General features: G+C 32.7%; 1 protein-coding gene across 4 annotated transcripts in view; it reads right to left on the reverse strand.

Moving 5' to 3' along the window:
• Window positions 1-19,352, reverse strand: part of CREBBP (CREB binding protein) — a 165,424-nt gene that overhangs the window by 47,437 nt on the left and 98,635 nt on the right. For all 4 annotated transcript variants that reach the window (XM_001363599.4, XM_007499077.3, XM_007499078.3 and 1 more), the window contains exons 6-13: window positions 16,839-17,081; window positions 14,952-15,051; window positions 10,592-10,738; window positions 9,429-9,546; window positions 8,819-9,011; window positions 7,809-7,862; window positions 1,549-1,673; window positions 623-811 (exon numbers count right to left, since the gene is read on the reverse strand). In XM_001363599.4, coding sequence (XP_001363636.1) covers window positions 623-811; window positions 1,549-1,673; window positions 7,809-7,862; window positions 8,819-9,011; window positions 9,429-9,546; window positions 10,592-10,738; window positions 14,952-15,051; window positions 16,839-17,081 — 1,169 coding nt within the window. The remainder of the gene's footprint in view (window positions 1-622; window positions 812-1,548; window positions 1,674-7,808; window positions 7,863-8,818; window positions 9,012-9,428; window positions 9,547-10,591; window positions 10,739-14,951; window positions 15,052-16,838; window positions 17,082-19,352) is intronic.

Raw genomic sequence — 19,352 nt, forward strand, 5'->3', positions numbered from 1 at the left:
AATGCAATTAATTCATTCTATTTTATTTTACAACTATGCATGTATTTATACTGCATATGCCTTGCTAGACTGTGCTCAATGAGGACTATGAATATGAGATAACCTAGACAGAAATGGAGGAAACCTGAAAAAAAGACTACCCCAAAAATAATAAATAAAATAAAAAATAAAAAAATTGGTAGAATTACTAAGTATGGATCTAATGGTCTCATTTTCATACCTCTTCATTATCCTAAAAATTTGCTGAGATGAAAACTGATTACTTGATGAAGAAAAGATTTTCCGTTTAAATGTCTTAAAGTCCTAATTAACCTCTGTAGTCCATGGAGTAAGAGTTGAACTTGAATGAACAACAAAAGGCCAAATCTAGTTCATGTTCACATAACATTGACCCATAAAAGAATTTCTAACAATTCAGGATAAATAACAAAATTATTCATTCGAAGTTCATTTAATTCAATATTAAACTACTAAGTAAAGCAGGTTAAGTGGAAAAAAATTAGTTAATGAATATGTTTTAATGATATAATTTCCATTAAAGAAATGGAACTTCAAGAAATTAGATTAAACACAAACTTCATCTAAATTTATTTTAAAAGTCATAGGCCATAATTATTTTCACCTGTGTTACTGCTGCTTGGGCTGTTGACTGACCCATGCCTACACTGTTGACATTCATGGCCCCTCCAGATGTTGAAAACTGATTCTGTGGCAAGAATTGAGTCTGGGAAGGGGCCTGTCCCATCAGGTTATTGGAATGAGCTCCCATCATGTTTTGTGGTTGAGGCATTCGGGAGGGAGACATTGCCATCTAGAAGTAAACAATTAATACATGAAAATCAATAAAAAGAAAAGTTGCAAAATCCTAGCCATTTAAAGTAAGAGACTCCAAACTAATTAAAGACAAGAGGTTTAATATATAAATCAACTTTATAATGATGATAAGGGGAAATTTTTCACCATTTTACATTCCTCAAAAGATAAACATCATCCTTTTTTGATCTAATATATTAAAATGCTGGAATGTTAAGAGTTGGAAGGAACACTGGAAAGAAAACTCATTTTATAAAGAAAAATGAGGCCAAAGATGAAAAGGAACTTTTCCAAGGTTAATTGGAGTTGGTGATAGTGCTCCAACTATAGAAGAACAGCAAATTGTGGTTTAAAGTATCAAATGCTAGAATTTCATCACTCTAAATTAAATTTGTAAAAAGCATAAAAAGTATTTTAACTACTTAGTGTCAACAATTCCTGCCTTAGTCACTTATAATGTTATAATTACATAATAAAAACTTCTCATTCCTCTCTCTGGGTCTTCTATTTCCACAACTTTCAAAATTCATTTGATTCTGCAATAATTATGAAAATATTTTAATTGAAGTACAATGATCAAAGAACTGACTTTCAGGAAATTAAAATTGTCCAAAATTCAAAGGAACAATTATCAAATGATCATCAAACAAAATTTAATTTTTAAAAGCCTCTTTAAGAAAATTCTGAAGTTCAATATAGTGAAAAATAAGGAGATTTAAGAATTTCAATACAAACCGCTGGAACAGAGCCCATGTTGTTCATTTGGACAGGATGATTCATCGGAGAAGCTGCCCGAGGTCCCATGGGTGCTTGAGACATCTGTACATTTCCTATGGACAGTGGATTGAACTGATTCATTCCTGCAAAAATGCACCAAAAATAAATTAAGAAATATCTCAACATGAAAATAATCATTTATATACCCCCATCTACAAAATAATCCTAATAAGTAAAAGAAGGCATAAAATGGTCATTACTCAACAGAAATCTTTCATGTTGTCCAAGAACAGCAGAAAACAAAGATTTATATTAAAAAAAGGGGTGAGGAGGGAAAGAGCTCAGGAAGGGAGACGGTGGTGATAAGAGTTGTACCAAATTTTACAAAGATTCCAAAATGAAGAAAGAAGCATTGAAAGCATAGGATATGATATTGCATCATGGATGACTAGGGACGAAAGACAAGGAAAATAGGGAGAACAGTGAAAAATTAAAGTTGTGAATAGAAAAACAGAATAAATTTCCTATAGCAGTCGTAGAAAAGAGTTGGAAGGTACTAGATAAAATACTAGTGGAAAAAGAACATAATCTGTCAAAACAATCTTTGAATGGTTTTATAATAGGAGGAAAGCATTCTAATAAGTGTAAGAGCAATCTATAGAAAAAAAACTGAAATCTATCTACTATAATTAGGTCTTCAATTATGTCTACTTAATTTTGTTCTCTCTTGATCAACTTGCCTAAGTTTTCACAATACTTCTACCTTCCATTAAACTCTATTCAATAGAAATCATCTTGAGTTTTCAGAGGTTACTTACTGACAGTGGGATAACTGACCAGTAGAATGCAAGGGCTAGTAATATCTCTGTAAGAAAAGGTTTGGGTCTAATGAATATCTTCCAAGAACTAGTTAACCAAGGTTGTTTACAAGTGATGAATGCTTTAGTCACAGAAACCAATGAAGATAGTCTACAAAGGTGGAAATGTAGGAGTAAAATAATAAAATGTTAAAAATTTTAAATATTCATCTTTCATTTTTTAAATTTTGTTGAATATTTCTAACATTTTATGATAATTATGATCTGTGAAATAATCAATCTCCAATATATTTCTTGATTTACTGATTATTTTATTCATCAAAAAATGTAGAAATGACCCAATAAAGTTAATTCTGGACCAGATTATAACCAAGAATAAGCAGACTATTGGAAGTAGAAATTATGGGATCATTAGAAGGAAAAGATAATTAATATTAGAGCTGGTAATTTTAGAAATAGGTGAAAACTCGACTTTATTGGATGGGTAATACATTTCAATTAATTTATAGTGATAAGATATCTCAGATTCTCATGGGATAAACTTCTACGGGAAATCTTGGCTCAAGAAGAGCTGAAACATTTCGTTAGCACCTGGGCATATTCAAGGCACATACATATTTGGTGCTAAAGACATAAATATAAAAAACAAAAATCTATGCTCTTTAGGAGTTTACATTAAACTGGGATGATGAAGAACGTGTAGCAGTTAAGTAAACAAAAAGTATACTCACTAATACAGCCCAATTATGAAGAGAGAAAACTCACCAAAAAATTGGGAGTTAGTTTAGGGTTTGTGGAGGTAACTGAATTGCACACTTTGAGGAAGCAAGGGATTTTAACATGCAAAAGTGAGAAAGACAATGATTTTCACAAAAGAGAATGCCTGTACAAAGTCAGAGGAGGCCAGGAAATGGGGAGTGAAAATAACAATTTCATGTGGGAAAGTTGGATTAAAATGAGAAAGTAGAAAAAGTCAAGTCTAGTCAAGCATTTAGTGTCTGCTTAGATGTGCTATGAAATATGCGAAGGGAACAATATATGAAATAAGAGGGTAAGGTAAACGGAAGCAAGATTTTGGAGGGTATTCTAGGACAAAACTAAGGAATTTGTATTTTATCTTACCAACAATTTGGAGATTTAGATAGAGGAATGACAATTAAATCTGTGCTTCTGGCATACTATTTTTGTAACTGTGCAGAGAATAAATTGGAAAGAGGAGAAAAACGGAACAGTTAGGGAGCTATTGCAATAAAACTGGTTAAGATGATGATGTTAGAAGCTATGCAAATCAAAAGGAGGGAACAAATATGGGGAATGTTGTGGAAGTAAAAACTGATTGGAAATGTGGGATGGAGATAAAGAAGATGAGAAAGGGCCAGAAAAAAGAGGCAAGGACAACACCAAGGATGAATATAAGAATGATGCCATCTTGAATAGAAATTGAGAAGTTTGGAGTAAAGACTGAATTCTGACATAGAAAAAAGAATCATTTCTGATGAGGGATCTAAAGAAACTGATGTAAACATATGGATAATTTAAGAGTTTGAGCAGAAGTTGGCAAGTATGGTTTTTAAAAGGCACTGTAGAATACTTCAATTAAAGGTACACTCAAATCGAAGAGATCTCTTATCCACGTAAGTACAGGAATGAACACCAATAGCAATTAATGGCAATAAATGATAATAGTGCAACAGATACTATAAAAATACTGTAAGTATTAAATGTAAAGAAAGAACTGAGACTGACCATGAATGCACATAATACAAAGGCTTTTGCAATTATATTGAAAGGAAAATGAAAAGAAAAAAAGAAACAGGTTCAATGCCTGGAGCCTATGAAATGATTATGGCAAATGGAGTGAAAGTAGAACCACAGCACTATTTAGCTTGTTTTATTTACAAAAGAGAAATAATTCTTTATTGACAAAAACCAAGAGATGTTACGAGAATACTTGACTGTCATTCATAAATTCAAGTCACCAAACTTCAACAAACTACATTTAAGAACTAGCAGTTATAACTGCTAAGTTAATATTCACAAAAAGATTGAGGAAAATGGGAGAGGTGCAACAAGACTGAGAAAAGAGCTAATGACCTGATTTTCAAAGAAGAAAAGAATCTGCAAACTATAAGCCAGCAAGTGTCATTTTGATTTGTGACAAAATTCTATAATGTATTATTAAAGGATAGTCACTAGGAGCAAACTATTGACAATATATCATGCCAGACTAATCAAATTTTGTAAACATGTTTACAAAATTTGATTAGTCTGGCAAAGAACTTAGCAGTATCACAATATTCTTATGAAAAAGATGGAAAGCTGTAGGTAAAAGAGGTTAAATAATCTACTAAAGACCATATAAGCCAAGAATGACTAAGCCAAAACTAAAAATAAGGTCCTCTGAATGGAAATGGTATCCTTTACAAAAATAACAGCACCCCATTGAACACAGACCACTAATTTAAATTTATAACTCATTAAAAGCTAGATTCCAAACTTATTCTCTAAAATATCAACATTAACCTGCAGAAGAATTCTCAGTGAAAGGTTCCATTCTTGTTAGAAGGACTAGATGATATGCTTAACTATTTTGCCAAGAAAAGAAAGCTAGGAAGAAAAACTGACATGTTAGGAAATTTTTTAAAAAGATTTAAAAAATTATCTTCATGAGAGGGATACATAAACTGAGATTCCTAAGATTGCAATAAACTGGATGGGGAAAGCATGTTTAGATACAGTCCAAATTTGAAAAGCTGTAGAGGATTTTATTTAGGAGAATAAAAGCTCAATGAATAAAATATGTAAAATATGGCCTACGAAGTTAAAGCTATTTAGGCTGGGTTAAGAAAAGCCATATCCTAAAAGATGTGGGTGACAGTTTGGTTGTATTCTGTCCTAGTAATTCCACATTTTGCAGTATTGTACTCAGTTCATGATGTTATATTTTAGGAAAAATAGTGATAGAATACAGGATAATTCAAAAGAAGTTAACAAATATAGTGAAAGAGCATTAAGATCAAAACCAAGACACTCAAATTAAGGAACTAAAGATATTTAATGTGATTACGGTCACTTCTGCTTCAAAGGGTACTATCCAATTTTCACCAAGCCTGAACAAAAGAACTAGAATTCTTTGAATGTCCTAACTCCAGGCACTCTGGAAAGAATTTCTAGAAGGGTTTTCTCTAATAGGATGGTCTGGTATACGCTAAAAAAGGCATGTTATATTAATTTATGCTACAACCCATTTACAATTCAAGTTGTACCACCATATATTTAATTCTTAAAGAGTCTTTTCTCACAGGAAAGGTTTCTATTACATGAGAATTAACCTTTTTGTAGAATTTTACAACTTAAATATATAAGATTATCTTAAAACTGCTATTGTCAAATCTTTCAAATTCATAAAACCATTTATACAATGACAAAATAATTACAAGTCATCTAAAAAACAATTCTCTTACAAAACCCCTAGATCTAAAATATTAAAACCTGAAATTTCTTCCTTATTAAATGAGAACCCCTTAATAAATATTCTTGTCACTACTACCTGTCCCTGATGATCTCCAAGTGGGTATCATGTGTGTCTTATTTCCTTCAATTCTCATATCCAAGTCTATTATCATTCCTAGTTCTGGCAATTCTTTCATTCTTTCACATTTGTATACTAATTAAAGCATATTTACCTATCAAAGTTGGTCTGTCTAGCTCTTCCCCTCCCTAAGCTACCATATATAACAAATAAAAACCAAACCTGCTCTTAATTCTTCCTCATAAAACTTGCTTTTCTTTCATTTCCTTTTCTTCATCCCTCACATAATGCTCTTATTCCCATCTTCCAAATTTTTTTAAATTATCTTCTCTGGCTTCCTATCAAATCAAACCTTAAATATACAGATGTATAGAGCTTAATTATTACTTTATTTTATTATATTTTAGTTTCTTTCATTTACTGTTTCATTTGCTATTGTGAGCTACTCTCTAGTTTTTTGTGACTCTTGGTTCTCTTACCCAGCTGACTGCTCTTTCAAGTTTCCTTTGCTGAACTCATAAGCCATATTACACTCTCCACTATGGGTATTCCCCCAAGTGCTAGGCCCTCTTCTTTAATCCTTCCCCACTCTCTCTCAGTAACCTCATTAACTCCTATGGGTTTAATTATCTTGTTGCAGATAATAACAGATATATAAATATTTAATATCTAAAAATCCATTCTTTCCCTTGAGCTATAACATCACAAAACCAATTTCTCAGGAGACATTTTAAACTATAAGTGCAAAAGATTTCCAAACTTTGGCATATTCAAAACTAAGCTAATTTTCATAACTCAACAAATCAATCTCTCTTCCACAAAGTCACTATGACATCCTTTAAATCACTCAGGGTTGACACTTCACTTTCTTCAACACCACAAAACTCAAGTTACCAAACCTGCCATTTCTATCTTCACAACATTTATTAAGAGTCTTACCCCTCTCATGACAGAAAGTGCTACTTTTCCTCATTTTAGGACAGTAGCATCATCTTTCTTAGAATACTGGAAAATGTTTTAATGTCTCCTTGCCTCATATCAATCATTCTATATAATGCAATTCATTCTATATACTATTGCCAAACTTAAGTATAAATGTAACCTTTGACTCCTTTATTCAATTAACTCCAGTGGCTTCCTATTTCCCCCAGAACAAAATATAAATTCCTCTCTTAAGACTGGGAAAATGTTTGCTTAAAACACTTCTCAAATGGGCCCAAACATATCCTTCATAGGTTTACTGGACATTATGTCCTTTCCCACAATCTTGTGGCCTTCCTTCCACTATTCTTCACTACTCACTACTCTTTGCACTGGCCATCCCACATATGCCTGAAATACTTTTTTTTCTTACTCTTATACTCTGCCTCACAGAGTCCAACTTCATCTTTTAAGATTCATATGAGGGATCATTTTGCATGAAGCCTTTCTAGATTCCCCTCAACTTCTCATGTTTTCCATCCCAAATTACCTTGAATTTAACTATTTTATATTTATTTGTATTCATTGGCTCTATAGTTATACTGCATATACATGAGTATTTCGTGTCTCCATTATAATGTAAATGTCTTCAAAGTACAGATTATCATATACATTTGATTTATATCCCAAGTGTCTAGTAGAGTTCTTGGCACAAAGTAAGGACTTAATAAGTGCTCAATAATTAAGTACTTATGGCTATTCCATCTTCCTCAAAAGATTTTAAGAACCCAAAAGGCAAAAAAGATGACATTTACTACTTCAGTTTTCTTTCAACATCATTTTGTACATACAATGAATTTTCAATAAAGATCAAATCATAGTTGATAAATCTCAGAAGAATGAAAAGAATTATATGAAGAATTGGAAAATGGAAAAAGAAATGCCAGAATCAAAACGTAAAAGTATATGCTAATATAAAATAAAAATGCATAAGAACAACTACCAACCTGGAGAAACTTGCATACGGTTCATAGGTACACTTGGCATGGCCATGGGTCCATCTGTAATGATAACAAAAGAACCAGTTAAAAAATCTAGGATAAAGAAAGGAAATACCAACATTATTTTAAGAGTCAGCTGATTTGACACTAAGCTATACAATGACTATACATGTTTTAAGGAGTCTATCTGTAAAGAAACTAAAGCATACAAATTAACGGCTATTTCTACTGATGGTGATAACAGACGGCAATAATGCTTAATAATTAAAATGCACTTTTATGTATTTCATCTTGCTTGAACTTCAAAAACTCCATTGGGGGCTAACAGTACCTCAGTGGATGGAGAGACAGTTGGAGACAGGAGGTCTTGTGTTCAAATATGACCTCGGATTCATTTTAGTTATTTGAGCCTGGGCAAGACACTTAACCCCAATTGCCTAGCTCTTACCATTATTCTGCCTTGGAATTGAAACAGTATCAATTCTAAGGTTCTATGAGATACTCAGGATAGATACAATTATATCTGTTTTGCAGGAAAAAATCTCCAAACGCATTAAGTTAGGGACAATTTGCAATATAAGGGTTTCCAAGAACACAGCAAACAGAAAACATGAAATATATAGACCACTGGCCAGCAGAAGAGATATAAGAATATAACTCCTTCCTCTCTTTATAGAGGTAGGAGATTATTGGTGTACACTGCATATAGGTGGCGCAATGAATAGAGAAGCAGGCCTAGAGATAAAAGGTCCTGGATTCAAATGTGGTCTCAAGAGACTGACTAGCTGTATGGTTCTGGGCAAGCTGGTTAACCCTTTCAGTCCAAACTTTACTATTCTTCTGCCTTAGAACCAATACATACAGTGGTCATTCTAAGTATTTATTCCAAAAGAGAAGATTTATAAAATAAAAAATATATATAATATACATTAAATATTAATATAATATAATATAATATAATATAATATAATATAATATAATATGAAATAAAAGATGAAAAAAAATTAAATACTTACTTGGAGGTCTCACAGACTGTGCCTGGCCCATGCCAGCAGTGACCTGTGCAATACCTGGGGGTTGAGCCCCTGGGGTCTGTAAAGCTGGCTGATTAACCAAGATCCCTTGTTTATGTAAACGAGACCGCCGTTTTTCTTCTAATTCCTTTTGTATCTTGTAGATTTTCTCTGCTAATAAATGATAGTATTCATCCTATAAAAAAAATCAATACCAAATACTTAAGATATTAGTTCATACAAAATAATCCTTTCCAGATATTCTAAGAGAAATTAGGAAACTCTTGCAAGGAAATAATTGTACATTTTACAGAAAAGAAAAATTCACACATGAATTTAATATCAAACTAAAGCATGATTTTTTGTTGAGTTGCTTACTACTTCAACATTTGCAATATAACCAGAATGGCAAAACATTAATTCCATCAATAGACTCTTATAATAAAACAAGGTATATTTCTGATGATTATAAAAAGGTACACCACCAAAAAAAAAAATAGTTGCCCATATTGTTTTACTTTCCAGGAACTAAAAGCTCAAGACATTCCAAACTGCCAGAATCATTTGATATATATACACACAGTCTTATATTTTCCTATATAATCAAACCTACCCTGCTATTAGCAGATTCATACATGTCCCCTTCCACTTTTCTAGCATAGGCCACTAAATTCTCCATGCGGCGATCCTTCAGGGCTGCTGGGTCAGGGGTTGGAAAGATGGCTTGGACACTAAAAGCATAATATAGTTAACAACAGAATTTTTAAATTATTTCATAATCCACATAAAATAAGTAATTTCATTTCTATAAAGGAGAAGTATCCAGGAGACTAAGTAGAAAATTATAGTCTAATTCTACAAATCGATTGCTATGAATGTGTTCACATGTATATAATGTAAATATCTGTTCATTAAGAAAAATGCTAAAAATTATCTTATCAATTCACCCAACTTAAGTGAGACCAGAGTTAAATTGCTTTACTGGTAATAATTTGTTAAAAGCAATATTGAAGACAGTTTTTCAGATATGTTTTGAATTTCATCATTTAATGGTAAAAAAAAAGTGATTAAATGAAATAGGGAACTTAATTCTGAAGTAATTGAGTCACTTAATGTACTTGCTACAGCATACATTATAATCAGACCAAAAAGATTGACATTAACTTATACTACAGTCTAAGCTATCCGTACATGGTAACTTAGGAATCCTTGAGTGTTCAGAAACTAAAGGATAGAATTTTCTTTAGACACTTATCTAGAATCAACATCTGTGAATAGATAATTGTACTGACACTATACACTAGAACTTTGGAGTATAAGAGCATTATGACAACCAAAAAATAAAATTTGATTAAGAGATGGAAAAGAAATTCAATTTTCATGCCTCTGATGCATATTTATTTCATTTAAAGCCTATTTTGACTTTTTTTTAAATCTACACTACAAATATTTACAGATAACTCAAATGTCCAACTCATGATTACTATTGGATCTATAGGGGACATTAAGCTAGGGTTATCAATTCAATGTTATGGCTGTTAGAATTTCATTATTAATTCCTATGGTTCTTTTTAGATTGCTCAAACAGGAAACAAGTGTTCTGTAGCTGTCAGGGTACCAAAATGTGGGATAAAATAACTTTGGGAGTTATAGCCTGACAATTTGTTAACTAACCTGAATGGCTATGATGTATATGAAATTTCTGTTCTGGAATTATTATTTCATATTATATGCATTATTTACAAATGGAGGAATATCACTGTAGCTTCTACTTACAGTTTATGCACTAAATGATTACGCAGATCCTGAGTGACATGTTCATGCCAGCCCTTCCTAACTCCAGTGCTAGAAGGAGGTGCAGCGGTAGGCATAGTACTGAGGCTTCCAATATTACCAGAATTGGTACCATCACTCATTAATGGGCTAAAATGAGAAGAAAAAAGACCCTTCATCTTTCTATTGCAAACATGAACACAAATTACATTTTAGAATATGCTATACTCTAGACTGTTTAGTTTCTATTATATCCTTCAACAATTCTCTTAGATGAGTATATTGAATTAAACTAATAAATCTCGAGGCATTATAGACACCTTAAGTCAACAAAAAACAAAGAAAACAGTTATGTCACACATATTTATTGAGCCTGAATGGCTCAACAGAATAAGAAACAAAACAAATGCACAAAGAAATAAGAGAAACTGTGAACAAGTGAGAAGAAAAGAATGGAAAAAGTTTATGAATTTAAAGAAAAGAAAAAATTTAGGAGACAGCAGGAACAAGGAAGATCATGTATCTTAAAGAGCAAAACAAAATACAATAATATTTAGTTGAATGGTCTATTGTAATTCTAGTTTTAAGCATGATTTGGATTAAATAACAAATTATGTTGTTATAATCTAGGGATACATTAGAAGAGTACAATTATTTTAATAAAATAAATTCTTTACTTTTAGTGGGGGACAGTCACAAAAGTATATGCATCTTATATATTATTAAATATTTGCCAAAAAAAAAAAGGCAAGAAGTTAATAGTATATCCCTTTATTATAAGTGAGCTGGGACTCTCAAGGTGAAACTACCTTTACTTGAATTGTAAGGGTTGTGCCCAGTACATTTAGTAGAATAGAACTTAGTTTTATGTGACCAATATAAGTTTCAAGACCCTTCATGAAAGTTGAAAATTCCACATAATAATGAACCCCATTATTTAGTAAGTATTTCTTATATGACCATATTCTAGGCACTTTATGACTTTTCGTAGGGTTATCTGAACCACCAGCATCTCTACTCTTGTATGTTGGGGCCATTATTAATAGAAAATAGTGTGAATAAAACAAAGAGCATTGCTCTGATGTGGATAAGACTTGTTTATACACAAGAACTCCAGAAAAAGACAGATGCTAGAGCAAATGAATTTTCCACACACAATAATGTAATAACTCATACTAATGCTTCTTAAGAGTGAGAATGAACAGGACTGGGAACTGTTGTGATTTTATATGCAATTGGTAATTGAAAAAAACAAAGGCAGAAAAATACATAAAATAGTAAATATTTAATTCTGTGCTAAATCCATGCCATTTTATCAAACAGAAAAGTCTCTGTCTGGATTGAGTTCATGTTAAAAAAAAAAAAAAGTCCTACTATACTTCCTATTCCTTTGAATAGGGACTAGGTTTAGAGGTCCCTACCCATTACAGAAATTTACTACCTAACTTGCCCTCAAATAGCCCTCTATTCATACCAAGACTCCTGCCACAGCCCATTGGACATCTTTATCACTAAACTCAGGAAACTCAAGGCTGGAATTCCAGGTCAGACTGTCTCTTCTCAACATTATTAAGGGACTGGGTTAAAAGTGATCTTAAAGGTCTTACAGTCAGAAAATCTTCTGTCTTCAATTTATTGTCTCTTAAAAGCTGTACCTATCTTGCCTTGTGTCAGCAGAACAATGCCACAGCCTCTAGCTTACTAATTGCATTCAGAAAGATGGAAGCCAACAAAGTTCCTGCCCTGACACTTAAGTGAGTTTCTAGTCGCCTAAGGGAGATTTTTGTTGTACCATTCTACATTCTCTTAAGACCATTCAACTCAGTTACAATCATTCCCTTCAACTTCAACTTTTATGACATCACATTTTCTCTCCCTTATTACACTTAGAGAAACCTGGTTTCAATTCCACAAATCTCTACTTCCTACCCCCTAATCCCCACCACCCCTCACCCCCTGTATTGGTGATGAATATATCTCAAATATAGGATATATCTTCTATCTCATGACCTCTGAATTCTTGAGCCAGTGGTAAGGAACATACTTTGATCTTCACTGCTACCTTCAAAACCATCTCCCAATGTGTAATTAGTATTTTTGTTGTTATTAGCATTTATATCGTGATTTTAGACTGGTGAATCATTTCACAAATCTTATTTTATTTTATTTTATCCTCACAACCCTGGGAGTTAGGCATTATTCTTAACTATTTAGGAGATTGGGAGACACACACACACACACACACACACACACACTCAGGACTTTGTGACTCCAGATTTAGCACTCCCATTCAATACTTATATGCGTTTGCTCTATCTGATTATATCTATCACACTCTATTGATTTTATCACTCTGTTCTCAAGTAGTTCAATACTTCATGAAGTCTTCCAATTCAAGGTAACTGCTTACATTTTGGAATGTCAAAATACATATGGATGTCCCCTAGAATTCCAAATCATCAAAGTCCTCATCACTCTGAATTATATCCTTGATGTCACTGTCACCTACAATTATAACCTTCATGGTTCAAATCTCAAAAATTCATTTTATCACTTCCTACTCTTCCATCATTGTCAACTAAAATTATTCTTTGTTCCTGTGCTTCACTCCTGTGTTGTCTATATTGGTTCTTTTCATTTGTATGTGACCACTTTTCAGTTTCCATTGCATATCATAATTCATCTTTCACCTGATAAAGGAAGAGTAGTCCCAAAGGTTGAACCCAAACTTTCTTCTCTTTCCTTGAAAGTAAAGATTATTTCATTCTTTGTACTTATATTCTCTGTGCCTGGCACATAGTAAGAGCTTTTTTAAAAAATGGCGGGTGAATTAAAAGGGGATCTCATCATCATCTATAAATCTTATTATCATCTCTTTGCAGATGGCTTCCAAATCAATCAATCAATCAATCAATCTTCTACCTTGTTCTTTTCAACTCTAATTCCATCTGTTCCCAATAGACTGAAAGATATTTTCACTTTGATATCCTTGACTGACCAAAATGAAAATCTTCTACTGAAATCTGACCCTCCTAAATATTTTACAAACTTCAGTTGAGGTATCCTGCATCTTGGCAGTCAGCCAGGTAAATGACAATCAGCTTAAATTTCTCTCTCTCTCTCTCTCTCTCTCTCTAACTTTACTGCCTCTATTTAACCAGTTGCTAAGTCTTGGCTTCTTATTCTTTCTATTCACATGGCTACCATGTACCAGGATTATAACAACTGCCTCCTAACTGATCTCAAAGCATCAATTCATTTAACTCTCCCATTTATTTTCAATGTAGCTGCCATCAGTCTTGCTAAATCAAAAGTTGAAATGACATTCTCCTCCTCAAGAAATCTTCAATGGGTCCTTACTGCCTCAGCCATAAAATTCAAACTCTCTAACTTGGAATGTAAAACCCTAAATAACATGTCTCTGCATGCCTCCTAAGAATTATTTCAAATATTTTATATGTGTTCATTCCTTCCACACTTCTCTTTGCTCCTTTTAAAGATATGTTCTTTTATGAATCTTTTCCACATTCCCCTAGTTTTAGTGCTATTTTATTCCTATGATCTTATGATTATTTGTGTTTGCATAATGTGTTCCCAGAGAAAAACTCAAGTTACAAGAGGGCAGGTACCATTTGAAGATTTTGCCTGAGTCTACTCAGTGTGTAGAAAACAGTGTCATAAGCATAGCAGAATTGAAAGCATAGAAATTTAATAGCAAAGTACTAATGGTACTCAAAAACCTTTAGTTTAATACATTCTTCCCCCTCCTCCTCACTGCCATACGTGCATCTCCATTAATGGACACAAATATTTAGAAAAATTACCATAGAGGCATACTTAATCTAATAATTGTCCCCTTCTTCCCTATGTTATCCCTCAGGATGAAAAAGAAAAGATCTAAATAATCTATTAAAATATCTTAAGTTGATAGTGAATTAATAAAGTTTTTAAATTTTAAAATTCTGTCAAATATGGCTAAAAACAATCATCCATGGAATGGAATATGTAATGTTTTCAAATGTTAAGTATGGTTTCTTCAAATATAAAATCTCCAAACTAGGTCAAAAAAGTCTAAGAACTATAAAATGTTCACACTGAGTCCTCCCAAAATTAAATGTCACAACAATGAACTTGATAGAAGTGAAGATTCTGAATTGATAGAGATCTAAGCAATTTTCTGCTTCAATTCTCATTTTTTTAAAAATTACATTTTTTACTTTTCTATTACCATTGATATTCAAGCTAATTTCTTCTTGGTTCTAAACTTCTAGATCCACATTTCAGAAAAGTCTATACTATTCATATTCCATATAGTTAATATTCATTCATGAAAATAGGAATCAAATTAATATAAAAGACTTACTTTGTTGCTCCAAGGGAGGTTGGAAGAGCAGTTTCTGAAATCAGATTTGGTTGTTGATCAGTTGCAATTCCTCCAGCTGGAATTGTCATTGGATTAGTTCCTTTGAGGAAAAAAAAAATTAAATCCATAATTTAAAAAAATTTCAATGAAATAAAAATAAAAAAGATTAAATCACCATATCTGACAATAATTAGCATAACCAGATACATATATTTTGTATATATTAATAGCTTTGAACTGTTCTAGTAGTAAAGCTGACAGATTTATGCTTATCAATCCACATTTTCTCCTCTACTCCAACCTTATAACCAAGACTAACAATCTTTATCAAATCAAAACTTTAACAAAATTTATTTATTAAAATAAAATGGGTGTTGTCCAAGATAATGGAATAAAATAAAACTGATAAGTCCAATTAACTTTACTGGTATTTCATGAAAAAAATCTTTACCTTCTCTCTTAGTATCAGTTCGAAGATAGAAGAGAGGCAAGTGCTAGGCAATCAAGAGTAAAAATGACTTGCTGAGGGTCACACAACTAGGGAAGTGTCTGAGGCCAGATTTGATCCCAGGTCTTCTGGACTCAAGGCCTGGAAGTCTATCCACTGTGCTACACAGCTGACCAAGCATTGTCTTAACAAATTATACTTACAAATCATGAGCATGTATGTTATATTTTTCATGTAACTTTTTTTCCATTCATCTCAGTACTGTCTGACTCTCTGACCCAGGAGTCTTAGAAAAGATACCAGAATAGTTTGCCATTTCTGTCTCAAGTTCATTTAACAAATGAGGAAAACTGGGGAAAAGATGGTTACGTGCCTTGCCAAGGGTCACAAAGCTTAATATTAAGGCCACTGTTGAACTCAGGAAGATGAGTCTTCTTAACTTTAGGCCCAGCATTCTATCACTGTGCTACCTAGCTGCCTCCACTTCTTACATTTCATGTAAAATACAGTATCAAAGAATTTCCAATATAGAAATGGCCACAGAAAACCATTTAGCTTAAATTCCTGATATTACAAATTTGTAACAGAACAGATTAACAAAAACAACTGACATATACATATTGCTTTAAAAATTTGAAAGCTATTTTATATAACATTCTATCACTTCAGGCTTATAACAGCTCTGAATAGTTACTATTACTCCATATTTAACAGAAAAAAGAAATTGTAGCTTAAAGATGATAATTAACTTTTCAATGGTCATAACAAGACACATGCTAAGTTCAAATCCAAAACTTAGTAAGTTCACTATTATTTCCACTATGTCATGTTGCCACACACAAAAAATGAAGTACTTTAGACTATTATCCAACTAATTAAAGTTAGAAAAAGAACACAGATATTCTGCTGGTTTCTAGATTCATATATCCAAACTAATCAATTTTCTTGACAAAAATCATAAGAAATAACAGACACAAACAATTTCAATAGCAAACAGATTGCTTACTTAGCATTTGTTAGCAGATTTACTTTACCTCCATCTCTACATACAGTTATTTTAATCATATAATGTTAGTTTCAATTACAACAAAGCTCATTAGTGATACCCAAACTGAAGTGGCAAAGTGAATGAAAATTTCAGTATATGTAGTGTGTGTGTGTGTGTGTGTGTGTGTGTGTGTGTGTGTGTGTGTGTGTGTGTGTGTGTGTGTGTGTTTTAGAGGCATACTGTCATTAGTGTAAAGAATACTTAAATTCTATCAGGCCTTACCTTAATTAATTTATATTTACATTTTTACACATAATTATTCAATAAGAACTTTAAGAAAGAGAGAGAGAGAGAGAGAAACATGACCTGGAAACTGATGAGATTTGAATAAAGATTGTCATTTCATTTGCTGTTGCTGGAAAAAGGGTATTTTCCTAGTTTCTTTACCTACCCAATGCGTTGAGAGTCCTCATCTGCTGGTGAGTTTGAGGTTGTGCTGGTTGCTGTCCAGAAACTTGAGGCTGCAACTGTGTTTGTGGCTGGTTGCCATAGGGTAGTCCAAGAGCAGCATAAGCCCGTTGCATGGAGCTGGGATCAATTGGATTGGGATTATTTAAAGTAGTTGTATTCTGCTGGCCTGAACCAACAGAACCGATGGTATTCTGAATTCCACTTGCTGGAGATCCAAGGATGGCTATATTTTTTTAAAAGAGAGTAAAAGAGCAAAATAATTTTTAAAAGGCATGAATAACATTATTTTTAAAGTACAAATATAATTTTAATCAAAATCACATAAATAAGTTTCATAATAAGAAAACACAACTATCAAGGTAAACACAAAAAAACCATGGAAAGATATGGGCAGATCTCAAATTATATTCTATAACAGTGATGGCAAACCTGTGGCACAGGTGCTGAAGATGGCACACTTTGTGGGCATGTGGCCACCCCCCTGCAGGAGTTCATTATTAGAAAGGCAGAAGGACTCAGGCAGAGCTGCTCCCTTTCCCCCTCTCCACTGCACCGGTAGAAATTTTTTCACATCAGTGGCAGCCAAGTGGGAGTACTTTCTCCTTGCCCTGAGTGCGGTGGGTTTGGGAGTATAGGGCATAACTTGCACTTGGTATGGTGAAAGTGCCCCCCCCCCCCAGTCTAGGGCTGTGTAGTGGGGGTGGAGCCAGGCACTCCACCCCTAAAAAGTTTACTATTACTGTCATATTACATTAATCATGAAAATCAGTTGATACTGATTTTAAGAAAAAGAAAGAAATCAGTTGTATAGAAATCAGCAAGAAGCAAAAGTAATTGAAAATAGCAGTCCAATATTAGAAAAATAGAACAACGTAGACTATCAAGGGAAGGCTAAAAATTGTTAAATGTTCGTTAATAAGAACTGCTAGCAAAACTGGAAAATGGACTAGAATGCAAAATAAGCAATTTTTAATATGATTACATTAAAAAAGTTTAGATATGAATAAAATTAATGAGAAGAAATAGTATAATGGGGAAATATTGTTTGAAATGAAAAAATGTTTGAAATAAATTGAAAATTAACATGACACCCTCCTTAATTAAGTTTGTCAAAGATACAATAGTTTAAAAAAGAAATGAAAACTATAAATTACACTAAAATTTATTCCAAATAACTAATAATAAAAATACAAATAAAAACAACTGAGACAAAACTGGCAAAAAGGGGAAAATAATGGTTATAGTCAATAGGGCTATGCAAAAAACGGGAATGTTGAAGAACTGTTGGGGAGGGATGTAGAGATGAAAGAAGGAAGTAAAAAAAAATCATAACCTTTGAAGGAGAAAAGCAACTATTTAAGCATATATGCTTGAGAGATCAACAATGGAAGGAAAAAATGATACCATGTTAAAAATATTCATAGCACATTCTATACAGCAGAAAATAACTGAAAACAAAACTGGTACCCATTAATTGGTAACCAGCTGGGGAAGAGGAGGGTGCCTATGACATATAAATGTAAAGCAATGTATCACCGTGCACTGAGAAATGACAAATTTAAGGAATTCAGAAAAATGTGGAAACCTTATAAGCACTGATGCAATTTAAGCAGAGTCAAGAGAAAAATAAATACAACTACTAACAAAGATATTAAATGAAAGCTGAAATGTAAGTACTGAAGGACCCAGCCAGCAGATATCAAAATATCAAAAATAGGTATCACAAAAGAGAGAGGTAGAGGGGCTATTAAAGAATACTATACACGTTGACAGATATAGTTACATTATCAAACGTTTTCGCTAATTTTTTTTCTTTGTAACAAGGAGATGATTGGGAGTGAAATCTCTGTGATATAAAGAGACAAAAGGAAGTAATAAAATGTTTTCTTTCTTAAGAAGGAAAATAAGTTGTTGGGGTTGGGGATGGATATATATCTGCACATCTGTTTATTTACACATATATACTATATACATATATTGATATAACACAGTATACATATAACATATACAATAGAATGTATACATGATGTCTATTATAAACACACATAAGAGATATTTGAGCCTTGAATGGCAATGTTGGGCAAACAAACAAGAAAACTCAAATTTCTATTAAAATTTCTACCTATTCTATATAAGCAATTTGTAACTATAGCCAAAAAGTCACTAGTTGCATACACCTTAATCTACTAAGATCACTATAACTCCTACAATATAAACAGAAATTGAAAAAAAAAAAGAGGTTAAGTGACCTATGCATACAAAAATAATTATAGTGGCCTTTTTTGTTGTACTAAAGAACTAGAAACTAAGGGGGTAGCCATCAAATAGGGAAATGAATTCAGCAGAATTAAAATTTATATCACAACATCAATAATGGAAAAACCAATAATTCTTGAAAGGCTTGAAAATCAACTTGATAATATGACTCAATGGGGGCAGCTGGATAGCTCAATGGATTGAGAGCCAGGACTAGAGACAAGAGGTCCTCAGATCA

The sequence above is a fragment of the Monodelphis domestica genome, chromosome 7 (genome assembly GCF_027887165.1).
Source record: "Monodelphis domestica isolate mMonDom1 chromosome 7, mMonDom1.pri, whole genome shotgun sequence".
Taxonomy (NCBI): domain Eukaryota; kingdom Metazoa; phylum Chordata; class Mammalia; order Didelphimorphia; family Didelphidae; genus Monodelphis; species Monodelphis domestica.